Below are 26494 nucleotides of genomic sequence, written 5' to 3' on the forward strand. Positions count from 1 at the left end.
GCAGGGTTCAAATCCCCCAATTGGCCATGAAACTCACTGGGTGACTTTGGATCAATCACTGCCTCTCTCAGCCTAACCTACCTCTTGGGGTTGTTGTAGGGATTACATGAGGACTAGAACATGGGGAGACGAGGATTCAGACTTCCCACTCGGCCATGAAGCTCACTGAGTGTGACTTTTGGAGGGCAATCGCAGCCTCTTGCCCTAACCCTAATTAGGCTTGAAACGCTGAAATGCTTTTTTCTAACCCCCGAAAAATCTAATGGCTGGGAGGGTGTTTGGCATATAACCCTCAGAGTTTTCTAAGAGGGAATGTGGCCTTCAGCCTGAAAAGACTTCCCAGCCCCCTTTCCTTAGAGAAACGTACCAGAAGACAGGAAATACTGATGTACGACCAAGTTCTTAAGAAGCAGCTTCTGATCTCTTGAGTACATCGCTTCCCCTCTGTTTTTTGTGAGTCCTTCGGGACACATCCACTCCGCAAATCTGGCTTTAATCGCCATGCCTTCCTTGCACAGGGGGTTCTTAGCAGCGTGGCGTTGGGGCGATGCTGATAATTTGCTATCAGAATTCTCTGGGGTGCCCCACAGACTTGGTAGTTCCCAGAATTCCCTTGGTGGGGAGTGTCAGACTAGGAGCTGGGAGGGTCCAGGGTAAATCTCCACCCCTTGCACTCTGCCATGAAGCTCATTGGATGTGACCGGGGGGGGGGCAGTCCCAGCCTCTCCGAGCCTAATCTACCTTGCAGGGTTGTTGTGGGGGTTAAATAAGACAAGGGAGACCCGTGTACACCACCTTGAGCTCCTTGGAGGCAAAGCTGAGCTATAAATGAAATACAGTCATACCTCATGTTATGTTTGCTTCACGTTGCGGCTTTTCAGGTTACGTATGTGGCAAACCGGGAAGTGTTTACTTCCGGGTTCGCCACGGGCAATCTGTGCACTTCGTGCACGCACAGTAGCGGCACTCTACTTACAGACTTTTCGGGGTGCAAATGGCACACTGAAACGGATCGTGTTCATAAGTAGAGGTACCACTTTAAAGCCAAACCGGTGTACCTTTCGATTGTCGGCATTTTCCTTGGATGCAGGATGCCTCAATACTTTCTCTCTCTCTGTCCCCGCAGCACCAACAGCAAGTGGCTCAGGCTGTTGAGCGTGCCAAGCAGGTCACGATGACGGAGCTGAACGCCATCATCGGGGTACGTGGAGTTCCCAATCTGCCTCTCACCGTGTGTATTACCCCTTTATTCCTATCATTTACCGTAAACAGAGACAGCCCTGGCCTCCCTGCCGTGGCTTCAGAGAAGGGCTGCGTTTGCAAACAACACTGCCGCTGCCCTGAGCTAAAAGCAGCCTCTCTGCTAGGCCCATGTTGCTGCTGTGTCTCCAGAGGGCTGGAGACCAAATGCCTGGTTTAAATTTCTCCCAGCAGCCGGGGCAGAAAGAGCTTCTGTCTTGTTTCTTGCCTACACATGGTTTTAATTATAATGTCCCCCCCCCCAGTTTGTTGGCTGCTGGGCTCTTGAGCAGCCTGAAGAATGATCCTGTACTTTATTTATTTCCCAAAACGTTTTTTGGGCCACCATCGGTTCCATAAACTCATCCCCTGCCCTATAAAAAGCATTATTCAGAATAGCAGTTTGCACAGCCCACTAAGGAAGACAATAACGCAATCGGGTTAAAACAGTGACAATTGTGCATTGATTCAAAAGCCAGTTAAAACTATTTAGTTGAATTAATTCAACGAAATTGATGAACATGATCCAGTGATGCCAGCTTTTCAAAGTCCAATAGTTGTTCTGCCGCCCCCTTGCCTCCTAGTGCCCCCCAAGCAATCCCACTGCCCCCGGGAGGGCAATACTGCCCCCTTTGAGAACCACTGCTTTCAGAGCATCCATATCCTGCTCTTCAGCCAAAAAGGCTCCCAGAGGGGCATACATACAATTGACCCAAACAAGGCAGCCCCTGCCTGCACAGACTTACAATCCAAAAAAGACACGGCATTCAAGGGAAAGGGGACAGGGAGGAAAGAGGAAAATGAAATCTCCAATTTCTGAACACTTGTTCCTAGAATGACCTGCTGGTGCAGTTCAAGGGCAGAAGATGCCCAATAGAGCTGGGCCTCCAGCAACGCTCTCCCATGGCGTCAATCTGAGGCAATGACTGCCCCAAAATGACTGCTACTTCACCTCCAATGTGCAGATAAATTGTAAGAGGCAGGTGCCTTGTACAGTGTATAAGGCCAATGTAGCTCAACACCATCTACACCAGGGCGGCCCAACTTTTCATACCACTTGGGTCTCTAGAGTGCTTTGACATGGAATCTGTTGGCTGCACACTGCCTTGTCCCACAAGGGATGGGGAAAGCGAGGCCAAAAATTGACACCGCCCCCCCCCCATAACCCACTGCAGTACAGGAATTACAGCCAAATTTAACATGGCCCAGTTGGGAAAACCTGCTGAGACGTAGATGGGCTGGCTGGCTTAATGCAAAATGGTGCCAACAGGGACCTGTCCCTCAGGGAGTAACTGTGGGCATTTAATGGAATGTGAAAAGCATTCACTAATATATATATATTTAATGCATTATTTCATTACTTAAATCCCTCTGTGAATTTTGTTTTTTTAAAAGTATACATTATTTGCAAGATGACCTTCCTTGCATGCCTGGCAAATCTAGAACTAGACTATGAAATTAAGCCCAGAGTATTTGCTCCCCCGGCCAATAAAGCGAGATGAATGCCACAGCCCTAGAGTCAGTCACGACTGGACCTAATGGTCAGGGGTCCCTTTACCTTTTTATTTGCTCCTCAGCAGATCCTGCAGGATGCAATATGGGAAGCTTTGCTTCAAAACGTTCCTGAAGAATCTTGGAGTTCATTCTTCTTTGTGTTACACACACGCACATATTTAAAAAATGGTCATCAATTGCTAGCCCTTCTCCTGGCTTCGCTGAGGTCTGTTCTGTCTCTGTTTCGCCGTTGTAGTGCAATGTGTGATGTTGAACTGGGGCAGTTTGGTGTTTCCGTTGCCTTGCCTTGCTCCAGGAGGTGCTGCAGATCTTACAGGCTCTATCTAACTGGGTTTTATTTGCTGACTCAAAACACCTGCTGATTCCTGGTTCTTTGGTAAACAGCCTGCCAAATGCATTGAGGCAGCACAGGTGTGGCTAACACTTTGTCCCTCCAGGTGTTGCTGGGCTGCAGCTCCCATCATCCCCATCTGCTGAGAGTTGTGGTTCAAAATAGAGTCCCGTGTTGGCTGCCAATGATGCAGAGTCAGGGCAAGAAGAATCCCCTTGGGTTTATGTCACAGGGAAGCCAGGGCCTTGCCTTTCTTCACCTGAGTCCCTCCCTCAATAATGGATGTTTTAGTTACCGTATTTTTTGCACCACAACACTCACTTTTTTCCTCCTAAAAAGTAAGGGGAAATGTCTATGCGTGTTATGGAGGGAATGCCTACGGGTGACATGCCTACAGATTTTCCTCCTCTAAAAACTATGTGTGTGTTATGGTCGGGTGCGTGTTATAGAGCGAAAAATACGGTACTTAACTTCTTGTTCCTGTTGATGTTGCTAACATGACACGACCTGGAACTCTTTCCTGTTTGTTTTTCTGCTGTAGTACTTCTGATTGTGAATGGTAATATTTGGAATTCTACATGTTTGTTTTCTCTCATGTTTGCTTGTAAAAAATGAAGGTAGATGAACCCTTGGGTCAAAAAGCAGCCTTGCTATGACACCAGATTCACCCCCCAAAAAATCCCTCTGCCCCTTAACAAATTCCTTGTTTCCTAGGCATATTTTCTCTCTGTGTGTGTCTCTCTTCTTCCTTCATGGTTATAATGGCTCATGGAAATAGACTGCTTGCAACAGTGACAAGACTGTTTTGCTCTGCAAAGGACTCCTTTGGTGGGGGGGGGGGCTGTATTTTGGAACGGAGGAACTTTAATGTGCAGATCAAAGCTTTCCCCATTCATTGCAGACAAAGGAATGTGATGACATATGGAAACACTTTGAATGGGCCTTGTTCGTTCGTGGTGGGTGGGGCCCACTTCGCTACCCCTCCGGGTGCTTTGCAGTTGGCGCAACTGCCCTAGTCTCCAAATACATTGAGACCTCTCCATACGGAGAGGCCTGTCAGGTCTAGGTTAGATTACTGCAAAGTGTTAAACGCTGGGCTGCCCTTGAAGACTGTTTGGAAACAGCTGCTTGTGCTTGTTGGCAGCCAGATTCTCGACGGTGGCCAGAAAGTCCAAACATACGTTGCCAGTTATGTCCTGAGTGTACTGGCCTCCAGATTGTTCTTACACCTATGAAGTCTTAAGAGGGCCCAGTACCCTCATACCTTAGCCACATTGTTGTTTTTTCAGCCGGAACTTGCCAGAACGGGCACCTCTCAGGTGGGCACCATTACCATTATAAACGAACAAGGGAGGCATTTGTAGTGAGTTCCAGCACCTCTTTTTCTAGAAAAATAGCTCTGCTTTTATAGATCTTTGACTGCATGAGCTTTCCCGGATCTCAACGTCTTAATTTGAGACCCTTCTCAGGGTGCCACACTTGAGATACCCGAAGGGTGGTGATGAAAGAATGGAACGGCCCTTCTCAGTGGTATCCCCATGTTTGTGGAACATTTCCTCCCCCCCCCCCCAAATCCTGGGAGTTGTAGTTCATTAAGGGTGCTGAGTATTGTTAGGAGACACCCATGCTTCTCACAGGGCTACTGTTCTTTGACAATTAATCCCTCCTTCCCAGGGAACTCTGGGAATTGTAGCTCTGTGGAGGGAATGGGGTCTCCTAACAACTCTCAGCACCATTAATGAACTACATCTCCCATAATTATTTGGGGGAAGCCATGAGTGTTTGAAGGGACATCATAGTGCTTTAAATGGATGGCGTGAATGCTGTTTTGGGGGGGCTTTGCTGCTTGGTGTGGGGGAATAGTGTGAAATGGGGGTCGGGGTGGGGGAGACTGCTCTGTGCCTGAATGGGCTCCTCTTTTCAAAGGCTGCAAGGCAGGTCACCGCAGCCAGAGGCAGATATTGGAATTCCATTTAGGTAAACAGTTGAGGCCTCTGAACCCCCCCCACCCCACCCCTGCCCTCCTCCAGCAGGTAATTGCTTCCTGGATGAGATGGAGTGCAAGCCTCTCTCAGCTCTGAGAGCGGATAATGGCCCACCTGACAGATTTCTCCAAAGCAGGAATTATTGTGCTCCTGTGGATCTCTCTCTCTGACTCAGAAGGCTGACAAGGTTGCGCTTGGCTTAGGCGGAAATGTAGCTTGCTTTCACATTTACTGAGGACCAACCAAGAAACGACTCTTACCCAGGAGATTGAGGTGGTGGTGAGAATAAGAGAGAGAGGAGAAGGCAAAATTTCAAATATATGTATGGCTGACAGGAGTGGGGGCCTTGTCAGCATATTATACTTCTGCTCAGAGATCTGTCTTGGTTGCCAATTTGCTACCGTCCAAGTTCAGGGTGTTATTATAATATTATAAAGCCCTTAACTGTTGGGAATCTTACATAGTGGCAGTTGTCCACAGAGGCAGCTTAAAGTCCAAAATAGTTTATTGCTGCAGAAGATAAGGCTTCAGTAACACAGTTCTGGACGTTGATAAATAGATATAGCTTGTAGGCTTTGCAGATACAGAACATTAAGTATTTCTGCTGCTGCAACAATTGTAGATATTGTACAGACTCGAACTCACTTCTCAAGACTGACCTTGACACACAGCACAAGACATATGAGCTGACATGCCTTTATCACCTATAGTTAGGCTTGGTCCATTAACATAGCAATTGTCTTGGCTGACCTTGCACTTGTTGGCTTATCTCATACATGGAGTGATTTATGCTTATTCCCTGTTTATTGATATCCGGCAGGTGCTTTCACTGTACTCTTTTTTGGTGCCTGCTAAAGACATTTTTATTCAGACAGACCTACTAGCCATGATTGCTCTGCTCTGCTGTCATAGTTGGAGAAAGCAATGCTTCTGAATACCAGTTTCTGGAAACCACAGGAGGGGAGAGCAGTGGCGTAGCGTGGGGGGTGCAGGGGGGCCCGGCCGCACCGGGCGCAACATCTGGGGGTTAGGGTTAGGGGGCGCAAATCCACGGGTTAGGGGGTGCAAATTACTTGCCTTGCCCCGGGTGCTGACAACCCACGCTACGCCACTGGGGGAGAGGGCTCTTGTGGTCAAATCCTGCTTGCTGGTTTCCTCCAGGCATCAGGTTGGCCACTGTGAGAAGAAGATGCTTGATCAGATGGGCCATATGCCTGATCCTGTAGGCTCTTTTTAGGTTCTTAACTATAACACTTGAAATGGCTTGAGCCTTTTTGGAGCCTCAAGAGAGACTTCCTGGATTATCTCCTATCCCTTGTTGCAGACTGAAGCAGTGCTCTCTTGAGGACACTGGGAGCTGCCACGTAACAAGTCAGGTCCTTGCTCCATCTGGCTTAGTGTTGTCTGCACCCTGACTGGCCACGACTCTCAGGGAGACTCTCCCAGTCCTCCTTGGTGATGCCGTCGGGGATTGAACCTGGGGCCTTCTGCATGCCAGGCACATGTTCTGCCACTTAGCTTGCAGTACATCTCCTATGGAGGCCTGTCTGGTGCATCAGTCTGAGAATGTGTCTCTTGCAGCACCCAAGGAAAGATGGATCCCCCAACTTCCATGTCTCTGGAAGGGACAAGCCAAGGGAGAACGATAGAGGCGGGTGCTGTGTCTCCTTGCCAGTCCCTGCACTGCACTCAGAGCTATAAGGAAAGTGCAGGCTCTGCGTCCAGCATTGCACCTTTTTGGAAGAAAGAACAAATAAGGCAGAAGCATCAGAGTAATGCACAACATGACCACATGTTTGGCTCTCCAACTCCTCCGCCTCGCCCAGTCGCCTTGTGCACCCAGGGCACAATCATTTATTTGTTTGTTTGCTGTGTGTTTCATAAAATTTATACACCACTTGATTATAGAGAAACCTCAAAGCGGTTGACTTTCTGTCCCTCCCCACCCCTGCCTTGCTTCAAGCCTCTGAAGCCGAGCCCTGGATTCACTTTGTAGCTCTGGAAATGATTAGAAGACTTGACTAAATTTAATGCAAGTGGTGAACCATTAAATCGGTTAACAAAGCCATGAAGCAGGATGTACATAATCCAATTAAAACCACTCTACATACCAAGATATTCATCTGCCCAGACATCCTTATATGGTGGCCGTAACCTCTCATATCCTAACAGAAATTCTTCCCTGCACACTGAACTTACGGCATCCTTTTGTATTGAGATAAGTGCTCCCCACCCACCACCCCAAGTTGGCTTTACGAACTTGCAAGTCAGCCTTCCACCCAGATGGGGGCAAAACTGAGAGGGAGGGAGAATTTCCAGGCTTTCAACTTGCCCTGCATCATTTAGCCTCCTTGCTCCGAGGAACCCCACCTTGACCCATAGCAAATGAAAGGGATCTGGCACATTCTCTTTAACACACATCCCTCTCCCCTTTGCCCTGCCGGTGAGCCTGTGTTGTGCTATAGAGGTAACTGATCCCTGTTAAGTGATCTTGTGTAATCCGCTGAGATGAACTTGGGAGGCAGAGGGGACAGGACACCAAGAGGTTCCTAGCTTCAGGCAGCCGTCATGAGGTCACTTGCACACTTATTCCTTGGTTTGTTTCTATTTTTGAAAAACCGTAAGAGTTGGAAGGGACCCCCGAGGGCCATCTAGTCCAACCCCCTGCAGTGCTGGAATCACACCTAAAGAATCCCTGGCAGATGGCCAGCCAACCTCTGATTAAAAAGCCCCAGTGAAAATGCACGTGCGCGTATCACACTTTTGCTCGTGTTGTTTGTTCCAACTTGTGCAGGTTTGCCAAACACACAAGATACTGATATCAGGCAAACACCTTCACTGTACTGTTTTGGGCACCTCCTAAAACCAATTTTTTAAAAGGCAAGCCTACCCAGATGTTGAGAAAGTTGATGCAAGTTTTAATCTGTTTTTAGTTTGTTGTTATTTTAACCTTTTGGATATCTTAAATTATGGTTGTTGATTCCTTTTATTGATAACACTGTTTATCTTTTTTTGCAAACCACTTTGAGGGTTTTATTTTTTTGCAATCTAGTGCTGTATAATTTTTGTGAAATAAGTAAGATTGGATTCCTAAAAGAGAGAGAGAGTAAGTTTAATAGTACTACAGTTAAGAAACCCAACCCCCCAATTAATCTGTCCATAAGTAAATTAATATTAAATGCATACTGATAAATAATGCCACACAAGACCACACTGTTATGTGCAACTAATGGCAGGGGAGCTATCACCCCTTCATTTTAAAAAATGGAAGTAGTTTCCCACCCCCACACTCCTGCTAACACACACTGAAACACTGCAAAGTGCTCCCCTTTTTTGCCACCCTGATTTTGAGCCCCAAGTGAGTGTGCTTAATTACCTGGCATTGAGCATGGCCTGTTCCCCCAGTGCCTGGCTGGGTTTGATGGGAGTGGCAGTGGAAAAACACCTGGAGGTAGGCAGCAAGTTGACAAAGACTCTCCTAGAGGAAAGGAGGGGGTCATTAACTAAGGACAGACGCAAGCTTCAGGTTTTCCAATGCTCTGGCAGGAAGGCAAATGCTATCGGTGCTGTTTTGGCCTTGGCTAGGATTGGGAAAGTTTGCATACCATGTTATTACCACCACCACCACCACCACCACCACCATCACCCTGCCTTTCAGGATGCTAAATCCTTTCAAGGTTGCTGGCAACAAAACAAAAACCAGTGGCTATGCTGTGCTTCTGAATACCAGTTGCTGGAAGCCACAGGAGGGGAGAGGGGTCTGCTTGAGGGTTTCCCACAGGCGTTTGGTCGGCCACCATGAGAAGGGAAAACTGGACTGGATGAGCCACTTAAGTGATCCGGCAGTCTCCTCTTATGTTCCTAATCTTGCCTTCATTTTCTTCTTCTTTTGATTGGTTTGCAGTTCTTGTTGAAAGTCTCTCTCTCTCTGTCTTTCTCTCTCCTCCCCCACCCCTCTGCAGCCTGCACTTTCACTTGCTTAATGTTTCATTTTAGGTTTGATTCCCCAGGCCTAAAGCCAAAAATAAACCTGGCCCAGGTTTGCCATTCAAATCTCAGAATTCCAGATTGCAGAGCTTTTAAGTACTGTCAGTAAAACTCAAGGCAATAAATGCTTATCCTTAGCACGTATCAAAGTGCATAACCTTTATACTGTTTCGCCTTTAAAAAACACACACAATGTAAACTCAGTTGTATCTAGAATTATGGGTGTGATGCCCAAAAGTACATAAGCAACTTTTTACAACTTTGTATTTATTTTTTTCCTGCATGAAGGCTTGAAGTACTAACCTTTTCCCAGCCTTGCAGCCACCTTCCTTTCAAGCTCAAGTTTTACTTCCTTCCTTTTTGTCAATGTAATTTGACCATCTGGATTTGATTTGGTTTTTGTGAGAGTGATGCGCCAGGTCTCGTCGCAACGCTTCTTACCATTGGCTTTATTGCAGCAGCAGCAGCTCCAGGCCCAGCACCTCTCCCATGCGGCCCACGGCCCCCCTGTGCAGCTCCCGCCCCACCCCTCGGGCCTGCCGCCACCTGGGATCCCACCGGTCACAGGGAGCAGCTCGGGGCTCCTGGCTCTCGGGGCGCTGGGGAGCCAAGCCCACCTGACAGTGAAAGATGAGAAGAACCACCACGACCTGGACCACCGAGGTGAGGAAAGGGCAGGCGGGCCTCTGAACCCCTGCTTCTAAAGTGGGTTGTGGATGTAATTTCCATTCAGGAAGTATGCACCATCCATTCAAAGCACATGGCTTCCCCCCCAAAAGAATCCTGGGAACTGTAGTTTAACCCTTACAGAGCTACGGTTCCCAGCACCCTTTCCCCCAGAGAATTCTTTAGGGGGAGCCCTGTGCTTTAAATGTATTGTGTGGGCATATGCAGTCTGGGAAACGCAGGGGGGTGGCATTAATGTAGGTTTCCCCAAAATGTTTTTGCATTAATCCAGGGGGAGGGACTCTTTATCAGTTCAGGGGCAGCATCTTCTCGCAGGCAGGCAGCGGCAAGAGAGGGCAGAGTAATGGGTGGGGCTCTTTTTGTGCCCTTGGCCCAACCAAACAAAAGGCAGATGTTTCTACATGCCCACAGCTCCATCCTCTTGAGGCAGGAAAATGCGCTTGAGGGAGGGGACAGGACAGGGCCTAGGAAATGCATGACCAGGGGCCAGATAGAAATACACTGAGGGCCACTGTGACTGAAGTTCTCCACCCATGTCTCAATCCATTCCCAGACTAGTGAAATTCCTACCCCCCCCCAAAGGATCTGTGGATCTCTTCCACCAGCAAAAGAGCTTTTCCAGCCTTCTTCCCTTGACAGAAAACAGCCGCCTAGTTAGTTGCCGGAGAAATCTCTCTGTCTAAGGACCAACATGGGAAGGAAATGGGTTTCTTCCTCCAGATTTGGAAAGAAACGTGTCAACAAACCATTTTGCAGTTATTTATTTTTTAGTTGCCCTTTTCCCTCTTTGTATGTCTGTTCCATTTTCCCCCCTTATGTGGTGCTGCTTGTTTGGCCCAGTAATTGTTTGCCAAAAAATAAAATAAAAGGAGCGAGGGGGTTGCTGCCGTCTGGGCCAAGATTCCTTCCAGAGAACAAAGATGAAAAGGCCAGCGGGGTTTTTTATCAAGCCAGACCAGAGATCGCTACGTGCAAAGGAACAGTTGGGTTGATGTTCTATTTTAAGACTTTCTCTCTTTTCCCCCTGCCTTCCCCACCCACTTCTTTTCGTGCTCCCTTTCAACTCGGCTGCCTCCGACCTCCGTGCCAACTCGGCCTTCATTCCTGGAAGATCGGGACGCCAGCGCAGTAAGTCCCCTTTCCTTCCCCTCTGGACATCACACCATCTTTGTATTGAACGCTTGATGAGTTTTGCCATTCCTTGGGCTCGGGCTCTCCTTCCATCAAAAGTCACGTTTTAGAAACTTCAACTCCCCAGAAAAACGTTTCTCCATTCCAGAGTCAGGAATATCTGTGCCGGGCTGTCCTGGGATTCAGGCAGGGGACATTTTCAGCCTTATCCGGAGACACCGTTGAACATTGAACTTCACACCTTCTGCATGCAAGGCAGCTGCTCTACCCCTGAGCTTTGGTTCTGCCACTGTTTTCCTTGGATTCCATTCTGCTTAGACTTTCCCTGCCACTTGGATGGTCTTGAGATCATTGGATTCAGCCTGGTTGGCACCCGCTTTTGCCAACTTGGTTTCCTCTAGGTGTTATGGACCCAGCTTCTATCACCCCCAGCATCTGAGATCCCTACTGGAGGGAGCTGTGGTCCAAAATACTTGGAGGGCACCAGTTTGGCAAAGGTTGCCCATAGTGGTGGGATTCCCTGGAGGGGAAACCACTGAATTAGAGTGACTTCTCTACTCTTTTTTTCTAACCATTTGGCTGTTGTTGAGATTGTCTCAACCGTTGCCAACAAGAGCGGTTCAGTCTGAGCTGATGACCTGGGGGATTGGGGGGGGGAGAGTGAAGCGAGAAGCCCACTCAGCAATTAGGAAGCAATTTCATTCCTGGTAGCTGTTCCATTATCTTGGGTCATCTAATCTTTTGGGAAGGACTTGGGTGATTACGTTGTGTGAGGCAGGGACGTGGAAGGTCAGGCAGTTAACTAAGCTTCTCGAGGACGGCGCCCCCCCCCGCCCTGCTCCCTCGTCGCCATCCATCTGGACATTAATGGTCCTTGGTGGGGCTCAGCTTCCAGCTACAGTTATGAGGGCTCTGCTTACTCTTTCTGTGTTGAAAGAGAGGCTGTGAGGAGAGCAGGAACAAAGTGGCCCAAACCCTCATTATCATCATCCTTTGAAAATGAGGAAGGCTGAGGGGAGGGGTCTTTGTAGACTCTGCCTCAGCTATTCTCCACCTCTCAGCTCTAACTGGAGGAGGGGATATGCCCCTGAGGCGCAAAGTTCCCCCCTTTTTATTGATTTCCTGCCCATCTGAGGGACGCCAATGGCCCCTCAGAGTGTCAGGCGCCATGACAGGGCAGAGCCATCTTGGTGGGCATGGGGAGATAGTCCTCAGCAGCCCCTCCCCCGAAAGCTCTCATGAAGGGGCTGGTGGGGGAGTTTCTGGGGGGATGCAGCATTTTTGCCAAATTAAGGTGAGGGGGGGCAGGGCCTTGACACTCATAGATCCATCTCCAGGTTGCTTTGTTCACATTCCCTAATTGGGTTGCTGCAGCAGCAAAAATATCGAGATAGATGTATTCTGAGGAGGGGAGTTTATTGGCGGCCTGCCTGCCTCAGTGCCTCCAGAGGCCCTAATGCGATTCTTCCTCGGGAACCATGAGCCTTTTCAGCATGACTGGCTGAGAAGAAAAGGCGACTGGTTGATCCCCAAAGCAGCTTATTGGGGATGCGAGGAGGGAAACATGAACTGCTGGGCTTCTCCCATTCAGAGGAGAAAGAAAGGGAGGATGGGGGCTGGCTTAGAGTCACTTTATCTTTAGCAAAAGGCTTTTGCGGGGGGGGGGGATGAGGGTTGAGTTCTGTGGAGAAACAAAATGCCTGTAATTTTGGCTACAGAGGCAGGAGATGCCAAGAGGCCAGCAGCTGTTTTCAGAATTGCGTTCTGTGTGCGACATGCAGTGGCAGTAAAGTTTAAGCCTGAGCTTCCCCATCCCCATCCCCAATTATTAATTAATAAAAATATTTGCATAAAAATGTACATCAAAGCAGTTCAGAGCAATACAAACATATAAAGCCATCACATGCTTGCAAAACCTTTAAAAAGCACATTTATTTGGCTGCGAGACAGGATGTCCTTCGCCAAACCAGCACCCTTCAGGTGTTTGGAACTACAACTCCCATCAGCCCTTGGCATCAATGCTGTGACTGGGGATGATGGGTTTCATAGTCCAGAACACCTGGAGGTGCTGCTGGGCTGGGGAATCCTGCACTAGGAAGTCTTCGATCTGGAAAGGGGACGAGGGACCACAAATTGAAACAAACTCTCTTCTCACTTTTAAGAGTGGTGCAGTTTCTAAGGCATGTGTCTGAAACGTGCACACAAGTTGGCTGTGTGCTGTTGTGGTCTTCTGCCTTGGAGGATGGACTTGGGAGGGCTTGGGCCAGTGGTTCCCAAAATGGGTGGTACCACCTCAAGGTGTGTGTGTGTGGGGGGGGAGAGAATAACAAGGGGGTGCACTAAGAGGCAAGCAGGTAGCACAACCCTCTCTTCTTTTTCTCCTTCTGTTCTAGAATAACTCCATCTCCCCATCAGAGAGTTTGAGAGCCAGCGAGAAGCACAGGAATCCCACCGACTACAGCATCGATTCCAAGAAGCGGAAAGCGGAGGAGAAGGACAGCATGAGCCGATATGTAAGTCTTGAAGGCCCCTGTGGTGCTCTCCATCTGACCTGGTGTTGGCGAAGGACCATGGATCTCAGGGCAGTTCACGACAGCAGAACACATATGATAACGGGACAAACCTCAAACTGTGACAATCACACCATATTTTTCCCCCAAGCGCAAACCTGTCATCTTGCCAAGGGGCAGTGTAGCCGCAGGACTAATAATGACTCATCCACTACTTTGCAGTAGGCAGAGGGGGTGTCGTCCTAGGCAGCCCTTGCAGGCTTTAAGGAGGAGGCGTTTTCTGTCTTTCAACTGAGTCACTGCTTCTTGTTTCAGGACAGCGACGGTGACAAGAGTGATGACTTGGTGGTGGATGTCTCCAATGAGGTACGACATAGGGTCCCTCTCCCTTTCAGTCTCAAACAAGAAGTCCACTTTAACCTTATATAGAGATGGAGCAGATTGGCCAGGCTTCTTTTAAGTGCATAATCTGTAGAAAAAGAATAAAGAGATTTTTCTCTTGATGCAGAAGCTGTGGGCGTCCAGTGGCTTTACTGTGGGGGTGCTGCATCCAAAATGCTCTAGAAAGAGTGAATGCAGTATAGAACCCTAGGATGTCACCACAGTAGGCAATTCCCCCCCCCCCCCACCGGTTAGGTCTGTAATCAACTGTAGAGAGTGAGCTTTTCTGTGAGAGCAGCAGCAATTTGTTTTATGCTGTTATGTGCCTCAGAATAAGTCTGTAAAGTCTCATAAGTTTGCAAGTCTCTCTCTCTCTCTCTCTCTCTCTCTCTCTCTCACACACACACACACACACACACACACGTAAATAGGTTTTAGTATACCAAGTAAATGTGTTATGTTAGGGTGTTTTGCAATCCCCTCCATCCTACTTTGACAAAGGGACTCCGTGGTGCCCCTGCTGCTAACAGCCTCCTTGTGTTCCCTGCTCCCCAGGATCCTGCTACGCCTCGGGTGAGCCCTGCCCACTCGCCTCCGGAGAACGGGATCGACAAAGCCCGTGGCTTGAAGAAGGATGCCCCCAACAGCCCTGCCTCGGTGGCCTCATCCAGCAGCACCCCTTCCTCCAAGACTAAAGACCTGGGCCATGTAAGTGAAGGCCTCGCCGAAGATGCCTCTGCCCTCTTGGGAATGCTTGCTGAAGGTGGGGCTGGTTCTCCCTGGAGGAGTGGAAGTCCGGCTTACGAGTGAATGTAGAGAAAGGCAGCATTGGCGTGGTGATTAGAGTCTTTAACCTAGTGGTGCAGCAATATAACTGCTAGCACATTTGCAAAGCTAAGCAGGGTCTGGCATGGTTTCAAATTGGATGGGGGACCGCGTGTTGAGATTCCTGCATTGCAGGACTAGATGAGCCTCCCTTTCATTCCTACAATTCTATGAAACTAGGAACTGGGAGAGACCAGGGTTCAAAACCCCACTCAGGCATTCAGCTCACTGGGTGACCTTGGGCCATGCCCTGATTCTCAGCCTAGCCCACCTCACAGGGTTGTTCAGGGGATTAAATGAGGGAGGCAGGGGAGAAACACGTTTGCCACCTTGAGCTCCTTGGAAGAAAAGGTAGCCTATAAATGCATGAATCGGACTGTGGAGATCAGGAGCGATCCAATAGACCTGATCACATAGAAGAGGGCCTGGTAATAATTGCTGTGGATGGGACCATTTTTGCTGTGCAGATCATTGGTCCAGAAAGCAGTTTCGTTTTGAGCCAGTTTAAAGTCAACAGTCTAGGCCTTTGTTCCCCGTCTGGTGTTGGAGAAGCAAAGAACATGCTTGCCTTGGGGCAATAGTTGGGGGGTGCTGGGCACAGAACCCCCACCCGAAGGATCCAAGGGAGTTGCTTTACTGATCGGAACATGCTTTGATGTGTAATGTTTGGTAACTCTTTGGCATTTGAGAAGAGCTGCATTGAAGCAAGAGCCAGAACGAATGTTCAACATTTTCCACGCTTGCTAAGAAGAAATATAGGAGAGTCCACATTTGACTAGAAGAATTCAAAACTCCATCTTTGAGTAAACCGAGGAGGGGGTTGATCATAGATTTTAGCTATTTGAGGTTTCAGATTTGGTGGCTCTGCTCCGAGAGCCTTCTTCATTTCGGGAATCTCAGCAAAAGCAGAAGACTGGCTTTGTCTCAGGATCCTTCGTAGGAAGAAAGCAGAAAGCCAAACTTGCCAAAATGTCAAATGGAGGCAGATCTCAGAATTGGGTTCCTGAGGGTAGACCATTGAGTCAAACAATTCGTCCAGCTCATTCAGTACTGTCTGCACTGACGGGCAGCAGCCCTCCAGCTTTTCAGGGAGGGGTCTCACCTGGCCCTACCCAGATGCTGCTGGGTGTTGAATCTGGGACCTTCTGCACTCCCATTGAGCCAAAACCTCCTCCCAAATTGTTTGTTTGCTAAGAGACCCCACAAGCACTTGTGGAATCGATCTTGCTGACGCCAACCCATCTTCCCCAATCTTGTTTTGCACCAGAACGACAAATCTTCCACCCCAGGGCTGAAGTCCAACACCCCTACTCCAAGGAACGATGCCCCAACGCCTGGAACAAGCACCACCCCGGGCCTTCGGCCGATGCCAGGCAAGCCATCTGGAATGGATCCCTTAGGTATGTGGCTCCCCTCGCAGGGTTGTTGTGCGTGTGGTTCAGGTGTTCGCCACTTCTGCCAAGGCAAAGCAATGTTTGGTGCTAAAAGACTGGCCTAGAGAGGGCTTAGGTTTTAGCATTTGCGTGGAATGGACAGGGAATTCCCAGCTTCCTGCTTGTCTGACCCACCTTTCCACCCCTCCCTCTACGAATCTGAGCAGCCTGTCACAGAAGAGAATGCATAGGCCAGTGGTTAGAATGTAGGACTAGGACAGAGCTTTCTAAACTGTGTGTCACCACATGAGTGTGTCAGCTGCGTCGCACAAACACTCCCCACACTCCTCCAGGGGCTGGAAAGGGGTTAGTTCAACCTCTGGTTTGTTAGTAAAACTGAACTACCGTGTCATGAAAAGACGCATGTCTAAAAAGTGTGTCACCAACATGAAAACTTTGGAAAGCTCTGATCTAGGAGACCAGGGTTCAAATCACCAGCCAGTGTGGGGTAGTTGTTAGACTGTTGAGCGAGGACCTAACGCATCGAGGTTCAAATCACCCCCCAGCCATGAATGTAATTGGGTGACCAAGGGCCAGTTGCTGCCTCTCAGCCTCTCCTCCCTCACAGGGCTGTTGTGAGGATAAAAGAGGGGAGAGGAGAAGTATGTACATAACCTTGGAAAGGGGAGAGATATAAATGAGCCACACCTTCTAGATCAGGCCAGTGGCCCATCTAGTTCAGTATCCTGTTCCCAAAGTGGCCAACCAGAGACCCCAGAGAGAAGCCCCCAAGCAGGACCAGAGCACAAGAGTACCAGCAACTGGTACTCAGAAGCATTGCTGCGTCCAGCTGTGGAAGCAGAGCATAGGCTTTAAAGCCCTAAACGGCTTGAAGGAGCATCTCCACTTCCATTGCCCAGCCCAGATAACTAAGGTCCAGCTCCAAGGACCTTTGGGCAGTTCCCTCACAGCAAGCTGTGAACCTACAGGGAACCAGGCAGAGGGCCTTCTTGGTAGTGGCGCCCTCCCTGTGGAACGCCCTCCCATCAGATGTCAAACAGATGAATAATTATTTGACTTTTAGAAGATTATCTGAAGGCAGCCCAGTTCAGGGAAGTTTTTTATGTTTGATTTTTTGTGTGCTTTTAATATTTTGAGAGCCGCCCAGGGTGGCTGGAGTAACCCAGTCAGATGAGTGGCATATAAATAAAAGAACAACAACAACAACTATAACTACTGTTGTTGTTATTTATTATGGCTACTGGCCACTGACAACTCTCCCCAATGAATTTGTCCAATCCTCTTTCAAAGCCAGCGTTTCTGCCCCCGAGTAATTGATCCACTCACCCCCCGCTTTCCCTTTTTCTCCTTCTCCAGCATCTGCCCTGAGGACACCCATCTCCATCGCCGGTTCCTATGCCACCCCCTTTGCCATGATGGGGCACCATGAGATGAACGGCTCCCTCACCAGCCCTGGGGCTTACGCCAGCCTTCACAACATCCCGCCTCAGATGACGGCTGCCGCCGCCGCTGCTGCCGCTGCCTATGGCCGGTCACCAATGGTGAGCTTTGGAGCTGTACGTAAAACCTTTTTAGCTCCTTTTTCAATGGGGGGCGGGGCGGTGGGTGAGGGGTGGGTTAACTGCCAATCCTGGGAACTCTGAGAGCTGCAGCTTTGTGAGGGAGATCACTCTCAGCACCCTTAACAAACTACAGCTCCCAGAATTCTTTGGGGGAAAGGCATGACTGTATATAAAGTGGTATTTGAGTGCTTTAAATGTAGAGTGTGAAAGTGGCCCTAGATCGGCCAGTGGTCTGAGGCAGTTTCTGATGCCCCTCTGGGCCTGTTGCCTAGCAGGACCTTCCTAGTTTATCTTTTGCTAGTTCTTCCGTTTCTGGCCCCTGTAGCTCAGTGGTCAGAGCATCTGCCTTGCATGCAGAAGGTTCCAGGTTCGATTCCTGGCATCTCCAGGTAGGGACCCTGGGGAGCCACTACCAGTCAGTGCAGACAGTACTGAGTGAGATGGACCAATGGTCTGATTCAGTACAAGGCAGGCAGCTTTCTCTCTCCCTTTCAGTCCATGTTATGTTGGTCTGAAGTGCCTGTGGAACAAGGGGAAAGCCCCCACCCCGACTTAAGAAATGGATGCTCATTTTCCTGGCCTTGGAGGGGGGTCTTTCCCTATCTCTCCGCCTCCCATGAAAATAACAACTGACCGCAAATTTGTGAGAACTGAATTTCCGCTCCAGTCAGCAGCACTTTGCTGGGTGATTTCTGTGGGAGCCTGTGAGAGTACATATTTGTTTCTCCCAGGCTCCTGATGCCTTCACTTTTGTTTGGTTCCCAGGTTGGCTTTGACCCACATCCGCCAATGAGGACCCCCGTCCTGTCCACCAGCCTGGCGTCCATCCCCGGCGGGAAGCCGTAAGTCAGACCCTCAACCTTCTCCCCCAAAGCGTTCAGTCCACAAGTCTGAAAACCAATTGCTGCCCATCTCCAGACAAGGGGCCTACTCTGAGGAAGACCCTAGCCCTTTCCTTGCCCATGTAAATTTGGCAGCAGGGAAGAGCTCATTTGGGTGGCTTACTATGTCTGCCTGAGTCGTAATCAGAATTAATAAAAAGAAAAGAAAAAGTCTGAAAACCAAACCAGAAAACCTCCCGCCTCAAAGTCTAAAATAAACATGCAGGGGAAAGGGAGCCAGCTAGAGGCACCAGTGGAAGTTTTGGGTGCTGCCTTGGTCTGAAAGAAATGCTGCAAGCACAGCGACAAGGTTTCTGGTTGCAGAAATCCCATTCTCCTCAAATGAAGAGGCTTGAAAAGGGAACAGAAGTGTTGATGTTCCCGTGGGATGTTCCTCGTGGTTGTTTTGGCACCATCCACACTTGCATAGCATTGCGACAGTTAGGCGATGTGATGTCTTAATTAATCCCTGGGACTGCTGCTAATTTTTATTACCTGACCTTCACCCTAGGGTCCCGAGGGTGAGTTACAGCATTAAAACACAATATTGAAAATAATTTTAAACAAGCATAAAAATAAGGCCGGGTGCTAAAAATGTGCACCTCAAAGGCCTGGGTGAAGAGATGCACTGAAAACTGTAGAATGAAGGTGTCAGAGGCCACCTGTGTGGGGAGCGAGTTTCACAACTTAGGGGCCACCACAAAGAAGGTCATCTCCTGGAGACAACCACGAGGGCCCCTTCTGCCAATCTCAGCTCCCAATAGGGCCTGTAGGGAAAGAGGGGTTTTTTCATATATTTGGGGCCTGAGTTGTTTAGAGCTTTAATCACCAATGCCAGCACCTTGAGTAGTGCCCGGAAATCAATTGGCAACTGCTAGGAAGTGTGGACTACACCAGCCCTAGGAGACTGTTGGGGGTGTAGCAGACAAGAGCATAAGAAGAACTTGGCTGCTGGATGATGATGATATTTTATTATTTATATCCTGCCCATCTGGCTGGGCGGCTTATAGCATATGTGAAAACATAATAAAACATCAAACATTAAAAAACAGTATCTTACATAATATTTTTCAACTATGCAGACTAAGGACTACGAGTAGAAAAGCCAGCATGATACAGCAGATAAGTGTTGAATTTAGACTTATCATCACCTCTCAAGACTAGACTGCTATGGTGCAAGACGCTTTAATGAAGGGCTGCAAAGGAACATGAGGATTAAAACCATTCTCTTACCCTCCCCCCTGCCTTGGATGCCTCTGAACTCTGTACATATATACTCCCTCTAAAATAGAGGCATAACCTTTCATGGAAGCCACTGTCGCTGTCAGCTTTTTTTAGGCTGGAAAAGAAGAAATCTAAACTAGGTTCTGAGACCAGGCCAAAGGGAGCCCATCTGGTCCAGCACCCTGTTAAAACAATGGCCCATCAGATACCTGGATGGGAAACCTGCAATCAGGCCATGAATGCAACCTCAGTGCCCTCCCCGCTTGTCTTTCCCAGCAACTGGTCTTCAGAGCCCTCATTCTCCACCGCCACCAGTCTCAGCGCCCCTTCTCTTGTCTCCTCCCTAGAGCCTACTCCTTTCACGTGAGTGCCGATGGGCAGATGCAACCCGTCCCATTTCCTCACGACGCCCTGGCTGGCCCCGGCATCCCCCGCCACGCCCGTCAGATCAACACACTGAGCCATGGTGAGGTGGTGTGTGCTGTGACCATCAGCAACCCTACCCGGCACGTGTACACTGGTGGGAAAGGATGTGTGAAGATTTGGGATATCAGCCAGCCTGGCACCAAGAGCCCCATCTCCCAGCTGGATTGCTTGGTAAGCGGTGGGAATGGACGGCCCTCCATTCAAGTCCAAGGAGCCTTAGGTCTTTGCGTCCATGACTCATGAGTTATAAGCCACTGATTGAGGATTTTCCATGTCAGCAGCCGGCCTTAGGGAACTCAGCCTGGGTTCTTTGCACCTTCATTTGTTTCTCCATGTATTTTAATGGATTTATATGTAAATAAACATTATAAATGCACATGAACAATAGCAATGTTTGCATGGGTCACATATAAGCTTGCTATATTTGGAAATGGCATATATTTCAGAGGACATTTACCATGCTCAATGCAACCTCTTCCTTATTTATCTCAATAATGTAATAATTTTCTAAGACGAAAAGCCGGAAGTCAACTTTTTGGAAAAATTGTATTAAACTTGATGTAATTTGGCACTGATTTGTTAGAAATTTGGAAAACTAATCAATATTATTTGGCAAAAAGTGAAAACGTAATATTCTTGCATCTGATTAATCATGTTTCAATTAAAAAATCAATTATGTTAATAGAATTAATATTTTGCTCAAGCTGCCTAACTCAGCACCCAGAGTCCATTTTGCTCTGGGGAATATATATCTAAGAGAACCTCCCCTTATATGTATCTGGAATGGTCAAATGTTCCAAAGTTAGCTAGTTGAACTGTGTGGACTCTGTCTGCATGGAGTTAAGAGCTGGGCTGTGTCATTGACGTTACGTTTTCCTGCCCCCAGAACAGGGACAACTATATCCGCTCCTGCAAGCTCCTCCCGGATGGGCGCACACTGATTGTGGGGGGCGAGGCCAGCACCCTCACCATCTGGGACCTGGCCTCCCCCACCCCCAGGATCAAGGCAGAGCTGACCTCCTCCGCCCCCGCCTGCTACGCCTTGGCCATCAGCCCAGACGCCAAAGTCTGCTTCTCCTGTTGCAGCGACGGCAACATTGCTGTCTGGGATCTCCATAACCAAACACTGGTCAGGTGAGTAAGGTCCTGGTGGTAAGGAAGGGCTTTCAAAGAAGTCTTGGGTAGATGGGGAAGGAGATTTTGCAGGAAGCATCTGTCCAAATGAAACCAAGGGATCCAAAGAGCTGCATTCTTGCGCCATGTTCTGGAAGAGCGGGAAGGGTCACAGCTCAGGGGTAGAGCACCTGCTTCGCATGCAGAAGGTCCCTGGCATCTCCAGATCAGGCCGTGACGGCTGTGCTCTCCCTCCACAGCTGAAGGCAGCAATGCTTCTGAATATCAGTTGTGGAAACCACAGGAGAAGAGAGGGCTCTTGGGCTTGGGTCTGTTGTTGTCCCATTGAGGCAACTGGTTGGTCACTGTGGGAACAGGATACTGGACTTGATGGGCCTCCTTTGGCCTGATCCTGCAGGCCCTTCTTATAGGGAATGTCTGAGACCCTGGAGAGTTGCTGCCAGGTCACGTAGACTGCACTAGCTGGGCCCAGTGCTCTGACTGACCTTCCTGTGCTCTGAGACCTCTTTTAAGCTTCCTGGCTTCCTAAGTTGTCATTCCCCCCCCCCCATATGCTCAGCTCAGGTCCTTACCTGCAACCCAAATGCAGGATTCCTCAGCAGCTGTGTCTATCAAGCCTTCCCTTCCCAAATAACTGGAAGCTGGAGATAAGGACCTTTGGGACCCTGATAGTAGAGGCTTAAATTCACCCCTCTCACAATAACATGGGAAGCTGCCTTACACTGAGTCTGACCATTGGTCCATCTAGCTCAGTATTGTCTACACCAGGGGTCGGCAAGGCTTACCGGGCATGGGCGGAGATCCTCCGTGGGCCAGGCCGGCGCAGTGCAATGCCAGAAATCGCATCTGCGCATGCCCGTGGTGCTGAAAATTGCACCTGCGCAGAAGTGATTTTTGGCATCTGGGCATGTGCAGAAGCAATTTCTGGCACCACAGACATGCGCAGACACGATTTCCGGTGTCTGGGCATGCACAGAAGCAATTTCTGGAGCCACGGAAGAGAGTCCCCACATTGCACTGCGCCAGTTTAGTGCTGCGCATGGGGACTCCCTGAGCGGGCAGCTTGGTTCAGGGGCCCGTTAAATGGCCTCCGTGGGCTGCTTCTGGCCCATGGGCCTTAGGTTGCCGACCCCTGGTCTACACTGCCTGCCTGTGGGTCTCCAGGGTTTTCAGTCAAGATTCTCTCCCTTCCCTACCTAGAGATTCTGGGGGTTGAATCTAGGACTTGCTGCTTGCAAGGCAGATCCTGCACCGGTGAGCTTACAGTCCTTCTCCTAAATGTCTCTGAATGTTGGTTTTCTCTCTCAGACAATTCCAAGGCCACACAGACGGTGCCAGCTGCATTGACATCTCCCACGATGGCACCAAGCTCTGGACGGGAGGCCTGGACAACACGGTGCGGTCCTGGGACCTGAGGGAAGGCAGGCAGCTGCAGCAGCATGACTTCACCTCCCAGGTAAGCCGGTGTGGGACTCCCTTGGCCTTTTCTCCTAGAGGCAGCAGCCCTCCAGGAACTGCCCTGCTCAGGATGGAGGGCTTCCTTAAGAAGCAACTCTGAAGACCATACCAAGATCCCTGCTGGACCAGGCCAAAGGGGGCCCATCTAGTCCAGCATCCTGCCCTCTCAGTGGCCCACCAGATGCCCCAATGGGAAACCCACAAGCAGGACCCGAGTGCAACAGCATCTCTCTCCGCTCAGGATGCTCAGGAACCAGAAGCTTTGAGCAGAGAAAAAGCCTGGACAAGGGGACAGAAAGCTCAAGAGCATCTGGTGTGCTCACTAGCAAAGCTTGGCAGTGTTATTCCTTACCAAATTTCATAGTGGTGTCTCTTGGACCTGCAAGCCTCAGGCTGAACAGTCCAGGCAACCTGAGTGAGTTCCTATCCCTATCTCTCAGCTGGACCTCACACATGAGCCTTCATGGGGCACTTTGGGAACTTGCTGCCGAGGTGGAAACGATGGCATCTTTCTGGTGTTGAAAGGAGGCCCTGGTGGATGGGTCAGGGGAGTTTCTGTGCAACCCCGACAAAGGAGAGCCTCTGCTTCTGGGAGCCTCTCCATGCTAGGCTGTGCTCAAATTCTGAAGGCCAGGAAAGGGGAGCCTTTGCACCCCTATATTTACTTCTCCTCCTGCAATTGCAGACATCACCCCACACACCCAGCTCCAGGTACTGGTGAGAATTGACTTGGAGTGCATTTGTGGGACAGCTGAGGTTTTGAGCAGCTTGATCCATGGCAGGGATCTCACCCCAGTTAAGTGCTGGAGGTGAAGGAGGAAGAGGACACTCCGTGCTTGAGAAGGAGCCCTTAAATAGTTGGGAAACTCTTCTGGAAATCTATCTAGGACAACAGTTCTAAAGTGGGGCTGTACCACTCCCTGGAGAGGGCTGTACCACAAGGGGGTGGCAAGATGACACTGGAGGTGTAGCTGGTATCCCTGAATCAAGTCCATCAATTTTGTCGACTGAATTAAACTCAATAGTTTGAACTGGATTTTGAATAAATGTGCAATTATTGTTTTGGATTTTATTGTGCTATTACCTTCCTTAGTGGGCCGGGCAAAGCGCTATTCTGAATAATACTTTTGGTAGAGTAGGGGGCACTGGGGATGAGTTGATAGAACCAAGGGGGTGGGGGCCCAAAAAAGTTTGGGACCACTGGGTTAGGAGATGGTTTGATCTGCAAGCCAGAGGAGCTGCCTGCCACCCAATGGGGTGTGTTGAAGGAGGTAGGTCTTGAATGTGCAGCAGCCTCAGGGCCCTGAGTGGAGAACTTGTCAGCATCCGGGGGTCAAAAGGCCAGCTGGCTAGCCCCCAGCTGGATCGTTTCCCTCCCAGCCATCACACTGTGAAGATCCATCAACCTCTGGCTCCAACGTAAATCAGCGACTCAAGCTAGCTGACTTGAGCACACTATACATAGCAGTGTAAACTGCACAAACAGAAGAGGCTGAGGCTGTGGATACATACTAATACCTACGGATTTATTAATCATAAATCAAGACAAAGAAACAGGCATGTGACACGTAGCAATCCCATGTCTGCTACTAAAGGTGGAATGGAAGCTCCCAACACCCTCTTCCTCCAGTTCCCCATCTCTTACCAGTGTGCAACTTCTTTTCCTTCCACTTGCCATATACAATGGGATTGAATTTTAAAGCTTGCATGTATGTGTGTGTCCTCCAAAGCAGACTTCAAAGTGTGGTTGCTTCCTGGAGGAAACGCCCCTTTCAGGCCTGCTCTCCTTTCTTCCCCACAGATCTTCTCGCTTGGCTACTGTCCCACAGGCGAATGGCTGGCTGTGGGCATGGAGAGCAGCAACGTGGAAGTTCTCCACCACACCAAGCCAGACAAATACCAGCTCCACCTTCACGAGAGCTGTGTCCTGTCGCTGAAGTTTGCCTACTGCGGTAAGGGGCCCAGAATAACAACGGAGTTAGTTGCCTCTTTCTTGGGGAAGGGTCTGCAGAGTCCAAAATGTCTCAGATTCAATCCTCAGTGTAGCTGCACCAAGAAAGGTCCCCCTTCTCCCTCTATGAGACACTGGAGAGCCCTGTGCCCTTTCCAAATAGAGGGGACTGGGCTTGATAAACCACAGACTGAGTGCAAAGCAGCTGCCCAAATGGCGCTTGGATTATATTGCTTGCTAAGAGACAATTTTATCATCGTGGGAGGTGCATTGTAGGGAGCCCCATAGGGAGGGGTGAATGCTGGTCGGCTCCTTACCTTAATTTCTAGGGAGATTCCTAGTTCGGTGGCAGGCACAAGGTATGGGAGAGTAACATCAGAACAGGTCACACAACATCAGAACACCTGATGAAGTGGCTTGCTTTTGTTTATTTACCTCCTTTCCTTCCATGGTGGAACCTGAGATGCGGCTGCTGTTGTGACTTAGAGCAGCCTCTTCCCACCTGGGGCCCTCCAGATGTTTGGGACGTCAACTCCCACCAGATCCAGCCAGCCTTAGGATGCTGGGGCTTATGCAAGTTGTGGTCTAAAATGTTTGGAGGGCACCAGGTTAGAGAAGGATGTCATATAATGTGTTGCAGGAGAGTATGAACCCATTACTGTCATTTACAAATGTTAGATCAGAGTGGTGGACAAGGTGGTAAATTGGAGTCAACCAGTCCATCTCTGGATGATTTGTGGTAGATCTACAAGGATTTCCCATGGTTTTACAATGGCAACAAGTAAATGACTCTCCATTCCCTGGGAGTAAATTTTACTGCTGAAGTGAAGGAAGTTTGGGGTAACCAGGAGTGAAGGTTTTTGTGGGTCCAGTTCAGTTCTAGTCCTCAAAAGCAAAATCTTGGGCTCAGAATTATTTAATTTCAAGTGTTATGCCTTTTGTACCATGCCCTGGTTGGTGGACCTTTTTTATTTCTTTATATCCTTATCCCACCTTTCCTCCAAGGAGGTCAAGGTGACGTACATAATTCTCCTTGCTGCTTTACAGCAACCCTGTGAGGGAGGTTAGGTGACTGGCTCAAAAGTCATTAAGTGAGCTTCATGGCTAAAGTGGGGATTTGAACCCAGCTCCTAGTCTGACACACTTAACCACTATGCCACATTGACTCTTGGTGGTTCTAGTTAAAAAAAGAGATCCCACAAGTCTTCCCTCTCCTAGGCTAGATCCTACTGAGAGCTGAATTTCCTGGTTGAGATTTTTGTAGGGTTTATGGGAATCACGTCACTGGATTCTGTCACTATTCTGGCCTCCTTTCTGACCTGGGAGAACTGAAACTCTGCTTTGTGTGCCTTCAGGGAAGTGGTTCGTGAGCACCGGGAAAGATAACCTCCTCAACGCTTGGAGGACTCCCTATGGAGCAAGCATATTCCAGGTAAGGGTCATTCCTGCTTCCAGGATCCAAATCCTGTCATCTGGATTGAAGGGGGTGTGTGAATGTGGGTGTGTCTGCACAGATCAGATTCTACAGTTCCATCTTGGTGCCAAGATGCAAGCTGGAAAGTGTGACTTGATGGGACGGGAAACAGCACCTCTGAGCACGAGCAGAGTACTTTCCCCCTGTTAACTTGAGTAACCAGATTGGGGGTGGAGTGGGGCGTGAGATGTTACAGACCTTGGAAGACAAAGTGGAGCTGAAGCAAATTGGCTGGGTTGATAAAGGACTGATGGAAAGGGGTAGGGTTGTAAACAGAGCCTGAGGGTGCAGGATACCTCCCTTCCTCCTCCTTGAGGCCCTTGGCAAGCCCTGCAGGTGAGGGGAGGGCTTGATCCATTGCAGCAGTATTGACAGGTGTGTCTGTAGTTGGTCAGTTCT

The 26494-nt window shown here is 49.3% G+C and overlaps 1 protein-coding gene across 8 annotated transcripts in view; it reads left to right on the top strand.

Moving 5' to 3' along the window:
- Positions 1–26494, top strand: part of TLE3 (TLE family member 3, transcriptional corepressor) — a 49148-nt gene that overhangs the window by 20856 nt on the left and 1798 nt on the right. Inside the window, exons 6-19 of one of the 8 annotated variants that reach the window (XM_083475059.1) lie at positions 1127–1231; positions 9519–9720; positions 10856–10872; positions 13269–13388; positions 13701–13751; positions 14322–14474; positions 15859–15991; positions 17342–17541; positions 18313–18389; positions 20000–20249; positions 20965–21212; positions 22521–22668; positions 24472–24622; positions 25977–26053. In XM_083475059.1, the coding sequence (XP_083331185.1) occupies positions 1127–1231; positions 9519–9720; positions 10856–10872; positions 13269–13388; positions 13701–13751; positions 14322–14474; positions 15859–15991; positions 17342–17541; positions 18313–18389; positions 20000–20249; positions 20965–21212; positions 22521–22668; positions 24472–24622; positions 25977–26053 (1932 nt within the window). Of the gene's footprint in view, positions 1–1126; positions 1232–9515; positions 9721–10855; positions 10873–13268; positions 13389–13700; positions 13752–14321; positions 14475–15858; positions 15992–17341; positions 17542–18312; positions 18390–19999; positions 20250–20964; positions 21213–22520; positions 22669–24471; positions 24623–25976; positions 26054–26494 lie in introns of all 8 variants that reach the window. The other 7 variants (XM_083475063.1, XM_083475058.1, XM_083475060.1 and 4 more) reach the window with 7 other exon arrangements.

This window comes from Podarcis liolepis, assembly GCF_965112155.1.
Source record: "Podarcis liolepis genome assembly, chromosome: 14".
NCBI lineage: Eukaryota > Metazoa > Chordata > Lepidosauria > Squamata > Lacertidae > Podarcis > Podarcis liolepis.